At 46.5% G+C, this 19,048-nt stretch overlaps 1 protein-coding gene across 7 annotated transcripts in view; it reads left to right on the top strand.

Moving 5' to 3' along the window:
* The window catches only part of LOC142589695 (uncharacterized), a 55,085-nt gene that overhangs the window by 29,115 nt on the left and 6,922 nt on the right, over positions 1 to 19,048 (top strand). For 2 of the 7 annotated variants that reach the window (XM_075701234.1, XM_075701237.1), the window contains exons 1-6: positions 611 to 848; positions 6,543 to 6,628; positions 8,815 to 9,193; positions 12,295 to 12,368; positions 14,683 to 14,797; positions 17,812 to 17,864. In XM_075701234.1, the coding sequence (XP_075557349.1) occupies positions 6,571 to 6,628; positions 8,815 to 9,193; positions 12,295 to 12,368; positions 14,683 to 14,797; positions 17,812 to 17,864 (679 nt within the window). In that variant the 5' untranslated portion in view covers positions 611 to 848; positions 6,543 to 6,570. Of the gene's footprint in view, positions 1 to 610; positions 849 to 6,542; positions 6,629 to 7,212; positions 7,526 to 8,075; positions 8,160 to 8,814; positions 9,194 to 12,294; positions 12,369 to 13,436; positions 13,986 to 14,682; positions 14,798 to 17,811; positions 17,865 to 19,048 lie in introns of those variants that run through there. The other 5 variants (XM_075701236.1, XM_075701239.1, XM_075701240.1 and 2 more) reach the window with 5 other exon arrangements.

Genomic DNA, 19,048 nt, shown 5'->3' on the forward strand with positions numbered 1-19,048 from the left:
CATTGGCCCAACCACAACCCAGCCGTACGGCCTCAACCAGAAGTCTCCAAGCAATTTCCGCAGGAGAAGCAAAAAGACGCTTAATGCGCGTTCTTGTTAATCATGACGATGACTGTACATCGAGCTTTGCCGCACCGACCCGCCGTGGTTGCTCAGTGGCTATGGTGTTGGACTGCTGAGCACGAGGTCGCGGGATCGAATCCCGGCCACGGCGGCCGCATTTCGATGGGGGCGAAAACACCCGTGTACTTAGATTTAGGTGCACGTTAAAGAACCCCAGGTGGTCGAAATTTCCGGAGTCCTGCACTACGGCGTGCCTCATAATCAGAAAGTTGTTTTGGCACGTAAAACCCCATAATTTATTCTTTTTTTTTTTTGCCGCACCGCACCTCCTACGGGGGAAGAAACTAAACGAGATCATCGTTCGTCGCCAAGCGTTCGTACACGACGCGGAAACTCGCCGCTCGCGATATCGTCGGCTCGTCGTCGCCTTCATGAATGAACACTACATAGTCGTTGGTGAGCGCCGCGTATTGGCGAGAACTCGCCCCTCGATCGCGTGCAAACTGCTCGCGCCCTCTCCCCGCACCTCAGACCAAACATACGCCGCTCAACGAGCGCGCGCAAAGCGCACTCCTCCATTGTGTTATTTCGTGCTCGGATTCCGAAGTCGCATCTGCCGCGCTGCGGCGACAGATGAAACTTTAATCTGCGAACTCAGTCGGCCTGAACAGTCGGGAGACTTTCGTTGGTGCGTCGTCGTCGTCGTCGAACAGAGAGGGTCCATTTACTCTTTTATGTTTTGAGGCAACAGCAACTGCTCCGCCGCTTCGTCTCGTTTTGCATGGGTGAGCGCATTTTGTTTTCGCGGAACTCGTCTAGTTCCGTTCCTTTCTTTCTTTTTTGCTTTCTCAATGGCGTGATATAGTTCAGTCGGAGCTTCTGAGCATTTATTCGCAAGAACGTTCTCACGCTAGAACTATACTCGTAAGGGCAGTTGGGAGGCGTGCGATCGTGCTATCTAACATAACATTATGGAAGGTGACCAGTCAATGGCAAAACAGCGCTTACCAACGCAAAGCTTTGTGGACTCGGCCTGAACCACTTCTACCGAACAGCTTGCAGTACGATATCGTCTTTCTTTTTTTCGCCTTGGTGCATTCTCAGGGTCCTCATATATATCTCTCTAATTTATCAAACAGATGACACGCCTTTGAGACTAGTATGCGCGGATCTTCCGGTTAAAGAAACGGTGTTTTGACATGCCCCTGTATTTCGTAACTTGGCAAGAACTACATACACGAAGAGAGAGCGGGCAGACATGGCGGTATCCTGCTTTTTACGTCTTGTAGCCGTCGTAAAATAGACCAGTTCGTCACGGCTTATTTTGTTGTTGTTGTTGTTGTTGTTGTTGTTGTTGTTGTTGTTGTTGTTGTTGTTGTTGTTGTTGTTGTTGTTGTTGTTGTTGTTGTTGTCGTCGTCGTCGTCGATGCTGTCATTGTTTTCGCCGACTCTGTTGTCGTTGTCTCTTATTTTAAGGAAGATATACCGAAAAGAGAAACAAAGACAGGTAGGTCAGCCATACGCAGGTCCGGTTTGCTGCACTGTGCACTCTAAGAAAACTCTACCGCTTCCGAGTCCACTGTTGTCAACTGTCTTACCTGGCTGACCGCAATGCGACCGATGACAGTAGACAAGCCGCTTCGAGTTATTTTTTTTTTTTACGTCTCTTGCGTTGGTAAACAAAGGTTGTGCTGTCCTCGCTAGGGCGCTGCTTTCGGGGCCGTATAGATGTTCCAAACTGTCTCCATAGATTTTAACAATGTGTCACACTATCAGTGGTGCTGTTTCGCTTCCACGCGGTCTGCTGGTATTCTGGCACAAGTCTACACCTACGCTGTAGTATATGTCAACGCTTTTCTAGAACTCCCCACGGATGTTCTAAGTAGGCTCGAGGGATCGAAGCGGTGCGCCAGTATGCCTTTGCGCATGCGCGTCTAAATATGCAGCGCGATGTTATATACCGCGTAAATATAGCGCGTCCGCGGGGATCGAGAACATGGCGACTCTCGCAACACTGCTTTGCGCGCACTGTGCGACAAGCCATTAAGGCGGCAGACGCGGCAAACGGGCGTTGATGCTGCTTGCACTGCGTGCGATGCCGTTGAACCCGTCATTCCCACGAAACCAGCCGCCAGTTGTCGCACCTGTTGTGATGGGGCCAGGATACGGCGCAGTGCATTGACTGAGCATCGGAATGCCGCCGCTAAAGGCGAGTCGCTGGCACCAAAAAATGTGTAGTGTATGCGTGCTTATGTGGATAAAAAAAAACTCCCTTCCTATTTTGTTGTCACAGAAGTGCGTGTTTAGGTTTACGCTATTGCTGCTGGCAACACAGGCTCCGGGGTTTATATATATATATATATATATATATATATATATATATATATATATATATATATATATATATATATATATATATATATATATATATATATATATATATATATGTATATATATATGTGTATGTGTGTGTGTGTGTGTGTGTGTGTGTGTGTGTGTGTGTGTGAACGGGAAAGGAAACAGAGCGGCTTGGTTTTTGGTAATCACGACCGTATATAGCCAAATGGCAATGAAGTAAATAAAAGCATAGGGGTAATCAGCTGTGGTTGAAATTGGTATGTAGATAATTATGAAGAAACGAGAAATGAAGGTAGACGAAGGGATAACTAGTTGGCGGTGGTGACCGAACCCATAACTTTCGCATTACGCGTGCGATGCACTACCAATCTTACTTCATACAGTGATAGCCGTGGATTCGTCCACTAACTTGGCTATTCATGTGAACTATAGATCTAGCCTTGGGAGTGTTAGCCAGCGCCACTCAGTGCAAATGTGACTCCCCCCCCCCCCCCTCCCTTTTCCTTTTTTTTGCCCAATGGCGTCCCGTAAGCCATGAACCTAGGAGTGCAGGCCCGTAGCTAAATAAACAGTCGTATGCTACCTAATGCCGTATTAAAAAAAGGCATTTCTTTATGTATGCGGGTCTGCTGGAAACATAGGCGGTTCCACATCCGACAAAATTTTCGACGCGGTGGCGTGTTTTGCCATCACAGATCGCGTCAACATAAACTGCGACCAATTTCCCATAACCGCCCGTATTTACCTTCAGAGCCCCCGCACTAACAGCGCACGCAGCTGCTACGGACACGCTTCTCAGCAGGTATTTGAACGAGGAGGTAGCAGGGCAAAACTGTTATATTTCAACGCTATCGTGTATCCGTGGTTTTGCAAGTTCAGGCAATAGGCCAAAGCGTTCTGCTTTCGCTAATAACACAAGCTTTACAGCTAAAGGTTTTATAGTTTGAACATTTTCTAACTATGTACGTGGTTCTGCTGGGAAGATGGTGGTTCCATGTGTCTGCATATACTGTATACACAGGGCACGCACGTAACGGACGAAAGACGTATGCAGGAAATGTGTTCTTATTTCTCGCGCGTTTTCTGTGCGCTTTGTATGTACAGACGTTTTCGACGTTTAGAAGCCGAAAGCCTTCAGCAAACTTCCGATTTTGTCTTTCGCAGTAGCCTGTTAAGCTTAGCGGGCAAAGAAAGCAAACACAAGGTGCAATGGACCGCCAATGTATTAGTTGCCGCAGGTGGCAGCACTTTTTTTTTTTTTTTTGCGGCCAATCAGGGTGTGTACTAACAAAAAGTCCTTACTCTAGAACGGTTCCTAAGAGCTCGTAATAGTTCGTAATAACAATCGTGAAGTTGAACGTATTATAGACACCACGTGACGTCACTCCGCTAAGTCGATAAAACTGTACGCGCCGAGGATCACACGGTCGCCATTGACAAGGACAGGCCCACCTACCGAAACGTTGGCCAGCCTATCTTAGGCATTTTATCCCTATCTGTGAAACTTTTATCTTGCACTGTGCTTCCAATCTGATCGGCCTCCATCTTGGCTGTAGGGTATGCGCATGGTGGTATTGGTGGTTGGGGTGATAGTGTAGGGTGTGCGAAACGGTCTGCTTCGTGGCCAATTCGAAACACGGGTGAACCCAGACTTACAGTGCCACTGTACACGCTGGTTCCGTGGCGCCCACGCTGTGAGCAAACCGCGAATGTACGGTATGTACAGTCGAGAGCAAAAGTCCAGGGGCCACGGCATCAGCAAAATAATAATAATAATAATAATAATAATAATAATAATAATAATAATAATAATAATAATAATAATAATAATAATAATAATAATAATAATAATAATAATAATAATAAAGACAATAATAATAAATTTCTTCTAGCACAGCGGTGCAACGTGAAACTGTCGTAATGCACGACGCTGGTCAAACATGCGCACGTAGGAGGCAGTATAATACCACTCGATTTCAGCCTTTGAGCCCAGTCTGCGAAGAAAAAATGAGCGGAACCTCTGGTCTCCAAACTTCTACTGTCGACTATACTTTGTACAGCACGCTCAGCCGCCAGTCCTGTGTCTGCGACCCGCCGTGGTTGCTCAGTGGCTATGGTGTTGGGCTGCTGAGCACGAGGTCGCGGGATCGAATCCCGGCCGCGGCGGCCGCATTTCAATGGGGGCGAAATGCGAAAACACCCGCGTGCTTAGATTTAGGTGCACGTTAAAGAACCCCAGGTGGTCAAAATTTCCGGAGTCCTCCACTACGGCGTGCCTCATAATCAGAAAGTGGTTTTGGCACGTAAAACCCCAAATATTATTATTATTATTATCCTGTGTCTGCGGATGCGCCTGCGGCTGCAGCCTTGGCCTGGCGCCCACGAACTCACGTGCGCGCGCTGTCCGGCACGCGATATACCGCGGCCTTATTAAGTCGGTCAGTGCCGAGATCAAGGTCGACATACGCGTCTTTGGTTCGCGCTTCGTTGTGTCTACATGCCCACCGGCAAAACTCGGTCGGGACGACGCTGCGTCGCATCTACTTTTGTAGCCACATCACGACAGGGTGTTTGCGTTCGTTCGTTCGTTCGTTCTCTGGTTTCCTTGTGTTTTGTGCGTGCACGTATGTTAAAGGGGGGGGGGAGATGGGCCAGAGCTGTTTTGGGAGAGTGTTGCGGATAAGTCGTGCTTGTTGTGGTGTGCCGCGCTGTGTGTCTGCACGTGTGTACGCGCATGTGTCCGCGCACGTGCCTGTTGCTTTTGTTCACTTTTGTTTCTCTCCCCCGCACAACGAAACGCACGGGTTACGCGTTCAAGTCAAACATCCGCTATGGAGTTCTTTCTGGTTAGGCTTAGGGGACCAACAATGTATGCCTTTTACTTGTGCAATTACTGATTAATTACTTCTGTGGTTTTCTTTGAAAGAAATTTGGAAATGTTTTACTAATCGTAAGTGTATGTATGCCTTGTACTTATATGCCTTGTATATAATTACTAATTAATTATTTGCGCATGCCACTGTTTTGTTATAAGATTGTATTTCCCACCCTGTAACAGCCCGAAAAAGGCTCACCAGTATGGACAAATAAATAAAAAAAAATTGTATAAAGGCAGTTTCTGTATATATGCACAGACATAGACTCTGTAGCTTCTACCATTCTTTCGTTCCTATTCGTTCGACACAGTATCACGTCGTCATTGGCGGTGTTTATGCATGAATGAGAGTGATATGCAGCCTGTCAGGTTGGTGTCGTCTATTGGTTAACCTGTCAAGTAATCATGGATGCTTTATAGACGCAACTTAGCGGGCGGCTCAGTATTTTATTTCCTTGGCAGGCTCAACAGAAATGGGCCTACTAGTTAGTCTATATACTGCAGCCAGGTGCACCATAGCCTACTTTCTGCATCCGCTAATTCTGCAGTGTGAGAATGGTCATCCTGACGGAGTTGACGGATGCAGGATTTTCCTTCGGTCCCCGTCGCGACCGCTTGTATATCTGCGATTCATTTCGGTACGAAAGTCCTTCTCCATCAGTAATTTCGATAGGCCTTTATTCATTTAGCCTCCAGTGGCATGGTGGGGCACTGTTATTCGAATAAAGAATAACAAGATTATTGGTATGCTTTTGTCTTCTTCCGGGTTCACATATGACAGCTGTAAGTTACAAATTCGACCTGCTAAACACACCGCATGCGTCTGGAATAACATCCTTTTATTGCTACGATCAACCAAAACGATATAATCATTTCGCAGTTATGATGGGGTTTCAATTATAAGTGTAAAATCCTGTCCAATGTTCACGGGTTCGTTAATTTATGGCATGTTTCTAAACCAAAACTGATGAGCAGAGCATCTTCCTACCCAACTTCTGTGTCACCTTTCACTACTAATAACAATTATTGGCGCAATTCGGGCGATTTAACTGTATCCATCAGTATACTTAAACGCACTGGAATTATTATTCGAGTCTTTTCTAACTAACACATCACCTCAGCTTCAGCAGCTGAAATGGTTTCAACGCTTACTGACCGATACATATTCAAAATACACGTTCTCGGTCACATATGCGCACTTCCACATGGCTCGTACGAGCGGTTCCCAATGTTTCCCCTTTTACAGATACGCACATGACGCTTGCAAGCGAAAAATGCACAGAGTCGAAGGATTCCTGCGCGAAGTGCTCGCTACGCGGAAACGCAAAGAGCGTACGTAGTTTCATTCCTTGCGGCTTGTGAGAACACCACACGGTAAAAACAAAGAAAGCACTCGCGATTCCCCAATTTTAGCGGACCTAGTCTCTCTTTTTTTTTCGTATATGAGTGGCTGCAGTACGTCATCAGCTGGCCTTAAAATACGCCACACTCGATAGCCTTCTGCAGAGGGGCGCTGCTTCGCAACTCGTTCAATCAGATACCTGTTGTAGTAAACTTCGGGCTAACGTCACTCGTGACGTCGTCACTTACGATTTCACCGTGTTGATGACGTAACGTTGTCGTCAGCAGTGGCCCTCAGTGACGAGTGAGCCGTTAGGCTTAACTTGAGGGCAGCGGGGGAACTGGTGGAGAGGCTATAAGAATGCGCTTGGTCTCTGTCCTTTTTTTTTTTTTGTCAGCAAATGCTGAATCGTATTCTATTCCTCTGCGCAAACACTATCTATACAGTTTCGTTGGGAGCGTGTTTATACAGACGGCGCCTGTCGCGCACGAAGCAATGTACCAACGAGTGATCGCGCCGGAATTTCAAGGTGAACAGAAAGAGAGAGAGTGAGGGGATGAAAACATATAAAAATCTAATTTGGAGCGATGGCATTTTTTTCCTCATCACGTCAATCAACCTTGAAAAGCGAACGAAGTTTTGGAGAGAAGACAGGCAGGAAAAGCAATTAAGTGGATTGCCACATTTTGCACTGTGCGACGGAACACTGATACATGTACGCCGCATCTGGCTCGCTAATCGAGCGGGCTCTACAGCGTGATCTCCTAGGTCAGCATATGCACTCGTCATGGCCGTCAGTAGTTCGTTGTGTGTTCTATATCGGACCGCATAGCAACTCTGGTAACAGTACTCCGCTTGGTGAATTCTGTTTCGGGCTCTTACTCCTGGTTTGTGCTGCTTAATGTTCTTCCGCGCACACTGATGTTTGCACGAAACTTGTTGCGACCCGCTTGTGGCCCAGCGGCTTCGGTTGGGTGATAGGGAGTCAGGTTGGGCCATAGGGAGTCTCGTCTATATCGCAGCACCTAACAACCAGCAGCATAAAGTGTTCATAACTTGTTCGTTGCTGCGTACTGCCTCTTATTATTACTTAAACACATATACCTGTTGATGATCGTTAGTTGGATCACGTCCTTAGAAGTACGCGGGCGATTAATGTTAGGTAACTGCGCACTTTCCTTCTACCTCTTCTTTCTGTCCTGTGTGTCTTATTGGTGCGCAGTTACATATTCTTAAGTACACCTTGTTAATGAAGAGACCCGCATTTTTGTCACGGGACAAGGAGAGCATAGGAGTAGCCGGCCACCGTGCCAATATCTCCTTATCTAATAATGTCAATAAAAATGAGCTTATATAGAGAGAGTTAGCCTGATGTATACGTGTCATAGCCATTACGATATTACAGTGATACGCAACAGACTTAGACTAAAGAGGCCCTTTGTGACGCTTTGTGCACGATAATGCTTCGTTTTACTACACCTACTGGCACGAAGGCGTAAGCGTCAACTACGCACTTACCACGTAAATATATTTTTGCATCGTTTGGTTTTAAGCGAGAACTACCCTGCAGCAGAAAAACATTGCTAACGCATTGTGGTTCAACATAGCGCCGCGAGACGCTGACACCAACACTGCGGTGTCCATCTTTTGTTCCTGCACCATGATTGGTATATAATGAGCACAACTAACTCAACGACGGCAGTTCGGTAACAGCACTTCATTCGTACGGGAGATTCATGGGGTTGGCAGGTGAGGCTTGGAATCGGTCTCGTTGGTATTCCATGATTAAAGCGCGACAGGACGACGGGTGCGACGCGGAATGCTAAAGTCTGGACAACATCAAATTCTGCCATATTGCCGAATTCGCCATCTTGTCAACTCTGATTGGTCCACGGCGCTGCTACGGTCTTTCTGATTGGCTCAAAATGCCAACATGGCAGAATACGACAACATGGCCAGTATAGCATCCCAGAACGGAAGTGGACACGCTCTTAGGTACCTGTGGTTGTCCTAACTTGGTTGTTCTTGATGATGATTATTATGGGGTAGTAGTGGTGGTGGTGGTGGTGGTGATAGTGGTGGTGAATGCGCCCTTATTAGGCGATGATGGTGATAAATACGAAACTTATGATGCTAAAACTGTTCAACGAATGCTCGATTTCTTTCTCCTCATAAGCCGAAGGGCCTCCTGACCGACCAGCTCGCCGGCGCCGAGCAACCGACTCGCCGCCTGGAGACGTAGTCGTCGCCGGGACTGAGAGCAGCACATCTCGGCCGACACCGCGGCCGACACCGCTGCACCACAAGTGCCCGCCGTCGTGCTCGTCGCCCGCCGACCCGTTCCGCTTCCGCGAGATGGACATGCTGACGGAGATGGGCGTGGCGTACGCGCGCCAGGTGCGAAACGTGCGCCGAGCCGCGCTGGCCGACACCGGTGCTCTGCGCCAGTTCTCGAGTCCCGGTCGCAAGGCCATCGAGGAGGTGGAGGAGGGCCTGTTCCACGTGCAGAGGATGCACAGCCATCTCGTGGCCAGGGCCAACCACCTGGTCTACAGGTACGGGCTACAAGGGCCGCACCAACACCGCCTTACTCATTTCGCCGAAGAGTGTGCTGTCTTAGTAAATGATTTGTGACATGATATTTTTTACTATTCATTTCTTTTACCGTAGATGAAGGTCTCAGACCTCTTAATCTGAAAGCATACTGGCAATCCTGAGAGAACCCTAAATAATGTGATATATCAGCTTTCCTACAGCAAGCTTTGATTTCGGCTCTACTGTCATGACGTCACGACGCAGGAGGTAGTCACGTGGCAGCAGGACACTGGCAACGCTTCTACACCCACTCCGGCTTCGTCGATAGCAGCATAGCAGATGATCGAACGAGGCGGAATGAATGTCAAAACTACTCAGTGTCCTGCTCCCACGTGACTATACCTTCTGTGTCGTGACGTCACGACACAGCAGAAACGAAACCAACGCTGGCTGTAGAAAAGCAGTTAAATTGTTTAGGGTTCTCTCAGGATTGCGAGCGTTTTGTCTAAGGCTTAAAGTCCAGGACCTCCACTTAAAGCAAGAAATGAATAGCCAAAAACTTCATGCCAGTACTCTTTTGAACACCTGTCTAAAGCAAATTATCCGGTGCGCCAAAACACATGACCTCAGTAACTGGTATTATGCTGGTATATAACTAGCCAACTGAATGAGTAAAGTTCGCATACGTGACCACTGACCCTGGCTGATTCGTTCACACTTCGCCGTCCAGAACGTTGGAACCACTGCCCCGCGCTTCCGCCGATATAATCATCGATAGTAGCAACTTCAGGAGAGTACATATTGAGACTAGTGAAATAAATAAATAAAGATAACTAAATATTCCTACGTATCATGAGGTTTTCGAAAGGGCGTCTACGGTTCGTCCTTGTGCAAGGCAGAAAAATAGACTACGCTCTTGAGTGAAGCTGTAGTCTTGGATCACGTTATAGTGAATTATAAGTCTACTAAATCTATTCAGAAGCCAATTAGCTTGCATTCGCTCCCTGTACTCTTCCTTGAATCAGCAATCGGAAGAGGGTTGATTCGCAGAGCCTCTGGCGCATATAATTTTTGTAAATCTGGCCGTAACCGCTGGACCTTACAACAGAATATGCTACGATGAAACGACGCAGACTCGACTATATAGCCCTAACTCGTCTTCACGCTTTTGCAGGGGTGTTTCATTTGAAGCTTTCGAAGAGCGAATTGGTAATTGTACTATTCGGACTAGTTCGCCGGATAAAATAACGACTGTACGAATATTACTTTTTTACATATTTTAGAGAATATTCCACATTGCCAAGTTGAAACGTTACCAACTGTGCGTGATCAAGCATGAAATTGGAACGATATTGTGGTATATTTCATCCCGGCGACCGTAGCAGACATCAAACGCGAGAAGTAACGCAGGGGATCATGCTTCGTCGCACAATGAGACAGACATTTCCAGTTAAACATCTGTCATTCGCATTCGCCAATGACTCCTGCATGTGCGAACAAAGTGCTCGTTTGCTGCTAATGCGAAGGTTGCGGGTTGTGGCCCCACCGACGACAAGTTATCTTTTCGTCCACTTTCATTCCCCATTTTCTTCATTTTCTACTATAACTTTCAAACACAGATACTGCCCTTAAGCTTCCCTTGGCTTCATTGTTCGCTGGCTTTATAAAATCGTAAAGGTCCATTTGTGCTTTTAATACACAACTCCTTTAACATGCAATCTAATGACAGAGACTTGCTAATGTTGTGAACATACTAGCGTGCAGAGATCGTTTCAGTCACCCACTCCGGCTTCAAAGTCACCTACTCCGGTATAAACGGTTGTTCATTATTGGAAAACTATTCGCAAAGTATTAGATACCTTGTGTCGTTGAGCGGAGGGCGGAAAGAGATGATGTGGGCCGGAAAAAGGCTCAACGACACATGATTCACCAACTGGCCCAACGGTCAACGATGTTCGATTCGATTCGCGTGTTGCACCATTAGACTTGTATTAGATTCCGTCTCGAAAATTACTATTCGCTCAAGTCTACGCTTTCGACAGCGATAAGATGGCGCCCGCGTGGCATTTGCTGTGGGTGTGAGGGTCAGCATGCGAGGGTGAGCTGAGAAGGATGGTGGCGTCATCTATGCGGTCCTTTCACGTGCCAAATGTGGCATGCCACGTGGGCAAGCAGGGGGAGACTTGAGCACGTCGTAAAGCGATCAAGCACTTGTTAGGGGGGGGGGGGGTGACAAATGTACGCGTATCTCCTCCTCTGGCCCGGCCGTGGCTGCGCAAGGCTGCCCGTGTGCTTGAGCGCGTTCGTGGTCCGGGCGCCTTGCCGTGGAGGCAACCTGCAGCAGGTGCAATAGCTGGGTGAGGCGAACTGCTTGGTCTCTTCACGTGCACTGGCTTCTCGTGCGCCTATGCTTGTTAATTCATTAGTAAACGAATGCTTACTGCAATTTATGTGACCAATAAAACTACGAACCTTGATTCGTGTAGTTGTCAAATACATTACTATTGCTAACGCTAACAATGCTTAGCCTATCGGGCAAATCGACGATATTTTTTCGTGACGTCTTCGTTTCTTTATATATGACTTTGTACCAGCGAGCCGTTACGGCTGCGTTGTTTTCTGACGCTCCCGTATGGGCTTAGCTGACCTCAGCGTAAGAAGGCGCAGCATATAAGGCTTAATCGCTAAGTTGTAGCTAGTTTACAATCGAGCCATGCCAGTTTAGTGTCGATCTGTTTAATTTTACAGAAATGCTGTAGCCTGTCTAACGAAATGCCAAAGTGCCGCCAAAGTGTTTTGCAATAAGCTCGCTCGTTTTAGTTGTTTCAATTGTATTCCATAAAACCGAACCCACCGTGGTAGCATTGCTGTTGTCTCGTCGCGCTGCTGAGATCGTCGGTTCAATCCTGACTGCGGCGGCCGTGTTTCGATGCAGACGAAATGCAAAAATGCTCGTGGACTTAGATTTTAAGGTGCACGATAACTTTTGATGAAATTGAACCTAAAGAGTCACCTACGACTAGCAACATATTATCATTGCCTGAAAGTCGAATGTGCAGCGTATCGTATGTTTTGATGATATTGCGTATTTATAGTCATGGTACACTGTGTTCATGCGCAGGTTGCAAGATGTCGTGCTCCAGGAGGAGTCTAACAGACTAAGAAAACAGATGCATTGGATCACAACGTTGCCAGGTAAGTTGAAAACGTAGGCGAAACTGTGGGTACGCGCTTTTCGTTTAGTGAGGACTTCAAGTAAAGAACTCTGCAAGTTCACGGGATACTGCACGCTGTGTGGCAAAAACAGAGCTCCGAAGATCGATTTTCATTAACTTGCTAATGCCTTTTCAAGAAAGGAAATGCGGGCAAGACAGATGACGACTACACTATAAAAAATGTTTACACCTTTTGGGGTGTATATTTGCCACACAACGATAATCGTCATCTGTCTTGCCCGCATTTTCTTTCTTGAAAATGCTGCGCTCGTTACTTTCCTGTCGAGAAGGCTCTGTCATGCTGATAACGCGCATGCCGTTCATGACTTGGAAGTACCGGCCTCGCAGCGCTAAAGAAAGGAAATGCGGGCAAGGCAGATGACGATTATCGTTGTGTGCCAAATATACACCTCAAAGGGTGCAGCTGTTTTGATAGTGTATTGTTGTGCGGCAAATCTACACCCCAAAGGGCGCAAACTTTTTTTAGAGAGTAGAGGAGGAGGGCTGCAGCGACGGTGGGAGCGCAGGTTTCAGATGAGGTGCGTGACCAGTGTGTTGGTGGCGCCATCTCTTCACCCTTCTTGCAACACTTTTCACGAGTCAATCGTCGCTCGGGCGTGAATTTGGACACCACCTATTATAACTTGTGACAACGACAGTAAAATAAGACATGTGGTAGTCGAAACTTTTAAACATAATTTCTAGGTTTCAAGCAACAGCAAGTGTCATCTTACGGAAATAGGTAGTGCATAGAGTTAGAAGAAACCCCATGATAATTTTTCATTTCTAGCCCTCTGCATTTCCGTAATGCTTACCCACTGACACCAAAATCGCACACACGGATAAAAAAAGTATGAAGCTGACTTACTCAAAAGATGCTGTTTTCCTAAATTGAGGTTATAGTTGTAGAAAATTTGTTAGGGTGATGTCAAATTTGTTGCATGTCAATTCTGCTGCATGAAGAAGCAAAAAAAGCGGCGAGGAACAGCAGCGCATAACATGGCAGGAAGTGGCGCCGCTTTGTGTTTGCGTTTTCACACATTTCGCAGCAACTGGCCAGGCATGGCAAAAATATAGGGGGCTGTAGTTTTGCATAAACGCTTGGCAGCCTTTTCTTTTGTTGATTACTTACGGCGAACAAGAACGAGTTTTTCGCGGACCGCGAAGTCCGAAGTGGACGTAGTTTCGCTGCGATCATGAATCTCCAGGACTTGATGTCGAGCAGCCTGCTACTCGGGCTCCTCACGCTAGATCAGATAAACGAGTTGATGCTGCTGCTGATGGCGCGAGAAGAACGGGAGACGACCGCGTCTAGCGACGAAGAATCGTCGTCGAGCCCGCGACCTAGGGGATGGCGTCCCACGATGAGCGTGAACGACATGCTGTCCGACCCGCTGCTCATGTCCATCATGACGACCCGTCAGATCACCGATCTCATGTACATCAGGCTCATGGAGAACAGGGAACGCGAGTACGAAGGCAGCAGCAGCAGCAGCAGTAGCAGTAGCAGCAGCTCTGAAAGGTTGCAGCGCGAAGAGGCCCAGAGGCGGAGGCTGGTGCGACGTCGGCCGCTGAGGAGCAGGCAGTCAATCGCTGCGTAAGAAGGATCGATTTTGCACGTTATCCTTGTTCGTTGAATGCATGGCCGTCCTGGCACGTGTTTTAATGACCGGCAGCTTAGGATCTGCGTGACCGACAGTGATAGCACGGTGATCAGGCTGGGTGCTGTTCTTGACGGAAGCGTAGTCGCATGCGGGACTACTAGCGGCGCCTGTCTTTACGGCACCTGTCTGCTGCGCCGTCTAATCTGTTGATGCCGTGTTCAACCTATGTCGCAAGCGAGCGTGTAGCTTTGATCGATGCTGGTTCAGCGAGCAAAGCTGTTATTACCCGTATGGTTATTTCTATTTATGGCTTCGTTGGCTGCGTGCTTGTTTTGTTTGATAGGCCATATTTAACCCCTGGGCCGTCGTTCTCAACCGTACTTGTTGAAGGTGACAGTGTCTTGTAGTGGGTCTGACAGTGTGTTTTGTTCACATAATGTGCCGCTTTGCCCTTCCTCAGTTGTGTGCGTCGTCAGCTGATTCTCAACATCGTGCATATTGTCAGCTTATCGTACTCCATTGAGTGTGCGGCGTTTTGTGGCGCATGACAAGTTACGCTTCAAATGCAAACTTTATCATTTGCATGAGGGTTTATCATCGCCTGAAGCCGTCAGGCAGCGATGCATAGTTCCCGCATCAACTTGCGGTGTTAGTACTCCTTTGTGATAATCCAATAACCTTTCCTTGCAGCCGAAAAGCAGACTTCACAGGTACGGGATCGGGAACACGACCTGATAGTGAGGATAGTTCGCATAGTGAACAAGAGGGACGCCATCTTGGCCGAGCACCATGTGGAACAACGCAGGTGAGTTCTTGAGCAGTACCTCTGCCTTCCTCGCAGTCTTGGGGCATAGCGGTCAATGTTTCTTGGGAAACAATGGAGTGGTCATTACATGTACCACACTGCCCTCTTGTGTTGCAAGTACAGACTGGAAGTAATGCATACGTAGGTTTATCTTAATGCGCTGGGCTCGTAGGTTTGTTCTTCAAAATTAGACTCGCAATGAAGATAGGGCAACAAGATGAAGAATTGACCATCAGTGAGCCACAATACTGCTGACGTTCATTGTCAGCCTGATTCTGCAATTGCAGGCCACCCTGGCTGTCTCACCAAAAGCTGAGCATATCAGGCACTTCACAGGATAACAAGAAAAGAAGGTGATAGGGGGCACTAGTAGAGGACCAGTGAACTATTGAAAATGCGTGGTGGCGCATAACTAGCTTTGGGCACTGCTGTCACGATGCAGCTTGAGACCGTAGCTCACTGGATGACTGATGCACATGTCACAGCACCCTGTGATGCCATGTGGCCTCCACCTCTGATTTCTGGGATGTAGCGAGGAGGCACGCATCAAGCTTGAAGCCACATTGCACTTGGCACACACTTTGAATTATTTACATTAAGTAGGATGTAATTATTCATTGTTTGCTCAAGGAATTGAGGCCACTTACCATTATTACTATTGAATCGGCAGCTACCTGTTGTGGCAAAAAAAAAAAAGAAAGAAAATGAGTCAGTATTTTTTTGTCAGTACTCCTGCTCTGGGGTTAGTACGCCACTCAGCTCATGTCGTCTTGTGGGAACCCTTTGTTTCATTGCTGCTTATAGGGGTAAAAAATATTTAGTTAAGCTTTCTTATCGGTTCACAATTCTGCTATACCAAGAAGGCCACTCTTGAGAGGAGCTGTGGGAATTGAGAAAAGATGGAAAAAAACTAAAGACGGCTGGCAACACCGCTTTGAAATTCTTGCACCAGCTCAACATGACGTGGATTTTGATGGTGCCTGCTCAGGCACATTTAATTGATTGGTAGAGGCGGACTACATGGTACTCTTAAGAGAGCGAAAGACTGAACTTAGCAACATTTAAGGAGTGTTATTGAGCTACTGTGGCCCAAGTACAACAAAATACTTTGAAATTTGTGCCGCCACACTGACATTGCCAGCGGTAATCGTTCCGCTTTTGACACATCAGTGCTGCAGTTTCAGTGCAACGTTAGGAAGTGGGATTTCAGTCTTCATTTTCCATTTTAAGCCCCCTCCTGCCTCGAAATAATTAAAATAGGGTTTCGAAATAATGCTTTGTCACTCTACACTGGTCTAGTGTTCCTCTTTGGTGCGTCCTTTTGGAAGCGCTCCTGCTTTGTTGATGTCACGGTAGTTAGGTGGAGCATCGGTTTTCAGAAGGGAAGATACTATGTTCAGTGTCGGTTGCAAAGCCTACCCTCCATAATTTTGTCTTGCCTTGCTTTAATCGTGACGACACGATTTCTTGTTGCAGTTGTCCATTTGCAGACAGGACACACCTGCATAGGTTAGGCGCAGAGTGCTGCATTAACAGCGAGAAACATGCACTTAAGAAAATACTAGGCGCGTGCAATAATTTGAAATTTAAAATGCAAATCAAGTACTAGTCCCTTCTATTTGATTCGAGAATTTGCCATTCAAATTTGTGGATTTTTCATATATTAAAAAAAAAAAAATTGAGGACTCTTAAGCTTTGTCCTTATGAGTGGAATGAGGTGGTATTCAAAAATCCCTGACTGCTTGTCATGCTTCCCGGCAACTGCAGCTTATGTAACCATAATGTTTACCGCGAAACGTTGGCGCCGAACGCTATGCATGAAGGCGAGCTTTCTGGTAAAAACATTGCCTCTTGCATGCACCAATCTCGAAGAAAGTGCACGGCCGCGCTGAAAAATTACATAATTTTCAGGCTTGCACTGTTGTTTCGCACTTTTAATATTTCAGTTTCAAAAAATTTAACATAGAAAGCATGCGCTATTGGTGTTTTGTTTCATCACATTTGTTTGTGGGCTGTCATTCTCAAAATTCCAAGAAATAACTTTGTCAGAAATGTAACACTGGGTATGAGCAATTTTAGTGATACAATGGTGTGGCAAATAACTTGCATATAATGCATGTCATATAGCAAGGCGTGGCATATGCATATAGCTAAAAATATACGAGGATTTTTGCTCACGGGGATGCCAGCGCCAGACGCAGATGCCGACACCGGCTTTTCTGCGACACGGGGCCCCTAACGGCGTTAATATACGAGTGGTAAGAAGACTTATTCGAATCTCGGGGGTCACAGAAGATAGATGTGGCGCTGTAGCATCACACTTTTAACACTGCTCTCAACCAAAGAGCACAACACTGTATGCGTACATCTAATAACATGCTGTTCCATTGTTTCATTACTTTCATTGCTGTGATGCCAAATATAATCGAAAGCAATTGTTTATCTTTTATCAGCTCCTTGATTGTATGGACGTCTCATTATGAACAGTTTTACAGTTATGTGTTGGTGTATATAAGCCTGATACTTATTTTTACCTTAAAGACTCTGCTCAAACTGCATATTTAACTTTGACTTACAAATTAGGAAATTTTCAATATTTTATTCAATATTTGGTTGTCGCTTGTTTTGAAGTATTTGGTTTGGTTAGAAAATTTCGCAATTTCAACAGCCTTAAAAGATACCTTCAGTCGCTACATCGCTTGCCCAATGAAGCCATTTAGGAAAGTTGCTCAAGAAAAGCCTACGTTCCGTACTCTGCAAAGTGAATGAGATATCACTAGCGTAGAAGTGAGCTTTCATACTGATACAGCATGCTTCCGCAAATTCTTCCCACAAACCTTATGGTAATAAGAAACCATGAGAATTTGTGCATTTTCGCGATGCAGCCTATGAGTTCTACTTGGCAATGTGGAGCAGGCCATTTTGTTAACAATGTTGATACCTGCTCTACAGGGCTTCCTGTAGGGCTTCCTTCCAATTCTGCCTGCAAGACCTTTGTGCTGTTCTATTTCTAGGGCTGCAAACGAGCTGCGTCAGATGGAGAAGGAGTACCAAAGGTGGCGAAGAGGTGAGTAGTCACACCAGCATCTTTAGTGACACTGATATGTCGAGGTGCACTAGCAAGCTAAGCTTTTGAAATGCCATGACAGCCACTCCAGCACCGTGAGAGTTGGCTTACAGGTTCTCGATAGACTGGAAGCCAAATGTTACCTCCCTAGTTGGCGATAACTGAAAACATCTTCAACCAAATGATGGATTTATTACAACTCTGTTTCTGTGCCAGCTCGGCTCCTTCCTGGGGGGTTGTCAACGGACCATAACTAAAATGGGAGGAAAATGCGCTACAGCACAACAGTAGCCTCCTGTGTCCCGTGCATTGTGCGTGCCTCTTTGCCTGTGCAGAGGGGCATTTACAGAATTTGTGAAAAGGGTGAAAAGTTCCACCTATCATGAGGGAATTTGATATTATCGTTTACTTAAGGTTTCTTATGGGAGTCTTTAATCACATGTCACGGTTTTCAGGGCTTGCTGGCCCTTGCACTGGCCCTTGCAGAAATGCAGTCATTGGACATGTGCGGTTGCGGACCGATTATTCAGGTGCAGTTGGCGATCACCAAAGGGTGCGAATAAATGGGAGCCCAAAAGTACTACTTCACCAGAAAGCAAGCTTTTTATTCCGGTGGCTGTCAAAACTTGTCAAAGCATTGCTTTAATCACTTACACTCGCATGCAACCAGATTAGCTTGTATTTTGCCCAAGTTAAAGGCAAAGAAAGGAATGCTCGGGGCCTGCACCAAATCAACATTTGATGACCAAAATGTGGGTGGCATGTCATTCTTGTCGTCTACATGTGGTGGCTTGAATATTTGGCAGGCATTGTTGTTGTCTGAGTGACAAAAGTTTGTAAAAACACATAATACTCGTAAGTAGACTGGAAGTGTCCCACTGCATAGCACATTTAGTTGAAGCAGTACAGCTGAATAAGGATAGAAAATCAAACGAGCACCATGGGATGTGTGCTCACTGCAAATCATTTCTTTTATTGAAAAAACACCGATCCTTTGTGGTCTCTGTATAGATCAAGTGTGCATACTGGTACTTGCATACTTGTGCCCTGGCAAAAGTCATCATTGGTGGGCCGACACTAAAAGAAATTATGTACCCCCCCCCCCCACTCCCCCGCGCATATATTGGGTCATAATCTGCCCCTGGGATTGGCTTGTTCCACTGTCCGACCATCCAGTTGCTGTG

Source organism: Dermacentor variabilis, chromosome 8, assembly GCF_050947875.1.
Source record: "Dermacentor variabilis isolate Ectoservices chromosome 8, ASM5094787v1, whole genome shotgun sequence".
In the NCBI taxonomy this organism is placed as follows: Eukaryota; Metazoa; Arthropoda; class Arachnida; order Ixodida; family Ixodidae; genus Dermacentor; species Dermacentor variabilis.